This window comes from Coenobita brevimanus, chromosome 14 (genome assembly GCF_032717465.1).
Source record: "Coenobita brevimanus isolate Jiangsu-jjx chromosome 14, ASM3271746v2, whole genome shotgun sequence".
Taxonomy (NCBI): Eukaryota; Metazoa; Arthropoda; class Malacostraca; order Decapoda; family Coenobitidae; genus Coenobita; species Coenobita brevimanus.
Window position 1 is genome coordinate 35865836 of NC_136967.1, and position 5259 is coordinate 35871094.

Below are 5259 nucleotides of genomic sequence, written 5' to 3' on the forward strand. Positions count from 1 at the left end.
CAGCAAAGGGGAGAATCGCTTGGAGGTCTGAGTGCAAATTTCTTGAGGTCTAAGTACTCTGGGCTGAGGAATATGACAATGTAGACGTGGGAGGTGAGTTTCACGCGGGGATGAGGAGAATTTAAACAGATGAGAACAAAGATGAAGTGCGGATGAAGGTACAGCTGAATATGAAAAAGAAATATACGAATATGGTGATAGAAAGGAAGAGTGATGACTACGAGTAGGAAGAGGTAGATGAAATTACGTGTAAGAACGCTAATATGTGAATGGTTATGAGTGGATGAGTGAATATGTTGATGATAATTCAACTTAGGAGGATGACAATATGACTGTTTGATTGCCTTGGCTATCTCTAATTGAACAAAATCACTGACGTTAGTCTGATTAAAAACTTGATGAATCCAAGGTACAGAAAGGGTTAGCTGGGATACCCTTCAACCTTCTGGCTGATATGATTTTTGCCAGCTAAGCCAAAGGATCTATATGGTGCTGGTCAAAACTGGCTAATTATCTTAGTGCATAAAGTAATAAAAAAAAATGTTAAGATGATCAAGAGAAAAAGGTTGAGGATGATAATAGTTAAGATAATGATCTCGAGACGATGAGGAAAGAGAGGAAAGGGGGGTAGTTAGAATGTGAGAAAACAAACATGAAACTGGAATATTAGCAGTATTAGGATGGAACAGTGACAATGAGGATGTTACTTATAAGGATGGGAAAGAAACTAGGAAAGATAAGAGATTGGATAAATATGATTAAAACTGAGAATGAAGATAACCAGTGTCATGTACATTAGAGGTATGAGGGTGAATGGCACGGAATATAAGGAAGATGATGAATATACAAGTGATGAATACGAGGAAAGCGGCTACTATAAGGGCGACAATGAATACGAATATGCCAATGAATACGAAGGAGAGAGTATATTATAAGGACTACAATGAATAAAAGGAAGATGATGAACAAATGATGGTAAATGAAGGAGTAATAATAATATCAAGGAAAATATGATTGAGAAAACTGTGATTGTTAAGAAGACAAATAATAAGATCAAGACAATCATTAAACGGAATTTGATAAAATGAAAATTAGAGGAAGACGATGAAGAGAGGAATGATAAACAAGAAACGGTGTATGAAAGGATAATTACGAATAAGGGGACGAATTTAAAGAAGGACGATGCATATGAGGATAATGACGGGTTGAAGAAAATGCGTGAATTTGAGCAGAGTGATGAATTTGAGAAAGGTCTCATCAATAAATGGAAGCCGTAGAATGCAGGGAGGGCGACGAAATAAAAGAAAATGAATATGAGGAAGGCCACGAAGAAAATGAAGATGAAAAAAAGAAAGATGATGAATAAGAAGGAACGCTCAGAGAGAATAACACCCTCGTCCGCCAACTATGCTCAGCGCTGAATGTCTGACTTTCCCAATGACCTTGCCCTTCGAAAGGTTACTCTAAAAATCACATTACTTTATTCTTGCCTGGTCCTTCCACCACCTTAATTTAGATCAGACTAAAACTGCTTGAGTTGACTTTGCCCAGTGGCCTGGACATTTGATCTATGCCTGTGACTTTAACATTGAGTAATTATTCTCAAAATCGTTTTCTATCAGGACTTAAGCCTAAATCTTTTCACAAAGTTTAGCCTGTATCGGGTAAAAATTTTTCAAGTTCACCTTGCCACGTGACCCTGTCATTTGAAAGACTGATTTAAAAAAAACAACTGGTCAGCCTCGCGGGCCGTCCTCATCTCATCCACCAAATTTAATTCAGTTCAAACTTTTTTTTTTTTTTTTTTTTTTTTTTTTGTAATTCCCTTCACACACGGACATACGGGTCAAACATTTAGCTTGCCCTGTGCCCCTGACCCTTGACTCAGTGTTGTCAGTATTAAACACGTATGTTGTTGTCTGTCCCTTTACCTGTCCACCAAGCTGGGTTCAGGTCAGAACTGTTGGAATGGCCTTTGCACTGTGACACTGGCCTTTGACCTTTCCTTATGGCCTTGACTTTTGACTGGAAGCTTTCAAAATCGAATCCTTTTATTCTTCTCTTATCCTTCCAAAAAAATTATGCCAAATCAGTTAAAAACTGTTTAAGATATCGTTGTCTTATGACCTTGATCTTTGACGTAGCAACCTATCTCTGAAACGATAGATTTAACTCCATGTTTAATATTCAACCCTTCCGCTACGTTTGGTAAATATTAGGTCAAAATTGTCTGAATTATTTTGTTCACACACACACACACACACACACACACACACACACACACACACACACACACACACACACAGAGGCCCGCGCGGGCGTGGATCAGTCTAACCTTGTCCTGTAATAGTAACCTTCGATTGACGTCTCAAAACTGAATTATTTCATTCTTCCCATGCCCTAAACCCTTCCCCTAAGCATGATGAAAATTGGACACAAAATATTTAATGGTGATTCTCCTGTCAAACTTTGACCCAGTGTTGTCACCTTGATTGCTACTGAAAACATTATATTTATTTATCAACCGTCCCTCAACCCTTCCATCAAGGTCACTTACATCGGATAAAAACTGTTCGTGTTATTAAACACACACACACACACACACACACACACACACACACACACACACACACACACACACACACACATGAGAAGCGATACGGTACGGAACATGTATACACTGCTTGCCAATATGAGAATAGCGTTCACATACATAATTGAAGACATGCTAAGAAAGATAATAACATCATTCATCAGACCAACCCTGGAGTATGCCTCAGTAGTCTGGAGTCCTCATCTCAAAAAGCACATAGATAAGATTGAAAAAGTTCAAAGGGCCGCTACAAGATGGGTACCAAGCTTAAGGGATCTAAGCTACGAAGAAAGACTAAAAAACTGAATCTACCAACACTACAGGAGAGAAGGAAAAGAGGAGACATGATTATGCTATACAAATGCATATCAGAGAAGGAGAAGGTAGACATAAATCATTACATAACCTATGGGGAAGCATCAGCAAGAGGACACTGTAAAAAACTGCTTAAAAGAGAGGCGATAAAGACGTACCGGTAAGGAAATTTCGTTTCCCAAATAGGGCAATTGATCAGTGGAATGCACTACCGAATGAAATAGTGTGTGCCAAAACAATTAAATTTAAGGATATGTACGATAAAAATGGTTTAAGACACGGGACAGTACGAGTTGTAAAGATACAATTAACTACGAGTGGCGTTCAAAAAGTTTTGGCAACAGGGTAATAAAAGCAAAATTAATGGAGATACACATTTATTGAAGTTCACACTCCTTCAACATACTTTCCTCTAAGGTTTATATACTTCTGGAGCCGTGTCATCCACTTAACAAACACTTCGAGTACTCAGAAACATGTATACTCTTCAGTTCTGAATTTATCCTCCTGGCAAGGTCCTGTTCCCTTCGAAAATGGATCCCAGCAAGTTTTTCTGACAACTTAGGGAATAGCCAAAAGTCACACGGTGCCAGGTCAGGACTGTAAGGTGGATGGTCAGTGAGTAGCAGCTTGCTCTCATCCAGAAACTGGCGAGTTTTGACAGCAGTGTGACTGGAGGTTTCGTCGTGGTGGAGGTGGACCTTTCCCGATGCCAGGCGTGAGGGCTTCGTTTTCTCTAGATTTTTCACGACTGACGTAAGAACAGTTTCTGGATAGTAAGTTGCATTCACATTCTGACCTTTGGGCACAATAACAATGGATACAGGGACGGTTGAACAGAAGAACACGATGAACATTTGCTTTCGTGAACGAAATCCTCCCTTGACAACGGTGGGTCGGGCATCTTCATCTCCAAGCCAAACCATGTTTTGCCTCTTGTGTGGCACTTGAAAGAAGTAAAACCACTTCTCGTCACCAGTCACCACATCTGTGATGAGTTTTCGACCTTTAGGACCAAATTCAGAGAGAATTGCCGAAGCACACTAAACTCTTCTCCTTTTTTCTTCGTCTGACAGGAGATGCGGCACCCATCGAGAACAAACCTTCCTCATCTTTAGATCTTCATGAATGGTCGTATGGATACTGCCAATGTAGAGTCCAAGCTTGTCACTAATAAGAGCAATTGTTGTGTGTCGATCTTCGTTGATCATTCGTCTCACAGCAGCAATGTGTTCCTCGGTCCGTGACGTGGAAGGACGTCCACATCGTGGGTCATCTTCAGATGACGAGAACCCATCATTAAATGACGATTCCCACCTGGCTACTGTGCGATATGAAGGGCAATCTCTACCTAAAACTTTGTTCAAGTCGGCTTGAATCTGCTTTGCATCCTTGCCGAGCTTCGTCCTCATGAAAACGTAGAATCTCTAGTCGGTTCTCTGCGGTGAGGCCATTTTCGGGCAGAGCGTGGGAGAGGGGTCTGTTCTGGCTCATGTCAGCTCTCTGAGTGAGCTACTACGCGCGCCACCTGAGGACGATTTACTCCCAATAGATGTCGCACCACACTGCAACAGTAATTGGCTCGTTTAGAAGTGGTTAGGTGATTTTAGCGACTTAGTTGCCAAAACGCTCGTAGGTAAGAACATCCATCAAAAACGTAACACCCGCTCTCGCTTTCCAAGTGTGAGTGTAGTAGAAAGAAAACGATGATTAAACCGAAGACAGTGAATCGGAGAATGATACAAGGATGATGACAGTGTAAGTGATGATGAAGATGAAATTGGTTGAAGGCAGTAAGAATGATTAAAACAGGGATCAATATGAGCAAAATCAGTGTGGGGAGAAAGATGTGCAGGATGTAGTGGGTGGCATGTGAGCTTGTAGAGATGTGATTGAACTGGAAATTTAATATGATGATGTATATGAGGTTGAAGAGGTGAGCTGTAGATGTGATGTATGAGGCTGAAGAGGTGTGGGTGAGATGTATTAAGTTAAATAGGTGTGACTAGGGTGTTTTAGGGCGAATAGGTGTGGGTGAGGTGTATGTTGCTCAGGAGGTATGGGTTAGACGTATGAGGCTGAGGTGTGGGTGAGATGTATGAGACTGAGGTGGTGTGTGTGAGATGTATGAGGCTGAGGCGTGAACGTTAGATATATGAGGCTGAAGAGGTGTGGATGAGATGTACGAGGTTGAGGAGATGTGGGTAAGATGTACAGTATGAGGTTGACGAGGTGTGGTTGAGATGTGTGAGGTTGAGGTGGTGTGGATGAGATGTATGATGCATACAAGATATGTGTGAGATGTATGATGCATACAAGATATGTGTGAGATGTATGATGCATACAAGATG

At 41.0% G+C, this 5259-nt stretch overlaps 1 protein-coding gene across 1 annotated transcript; it reads right to left on the reverse strand.

The window, feature by feature from the left end:
- Positions 1-3951: 3951 nt before the first annotated feature.
- Positions 3952-4320, reverse strand: LOC145390354 (protein GVQW3-like). Its single transcript, XM_080265306.1, has one exon. It carries the CDS (start codon positions 4318-4320, stop codon positions 3952-3954), a length of 369 nt encoding a protein of 122 aa, XP_080121432.1.
- Between the last annotated feature and the right edge of the window lie 939 nt (positions 4321-5259).

Bases quoted from the DNA above. Each gene is read 5' to 3' on its own strand.
- LOC145390354 (XM_080265306.1), bottom strand. From the start codon at position 4,320: ATGAGGACGAAGCTCGGCAAGGATGCAAAGCAGATTCAAGCCGACTTG.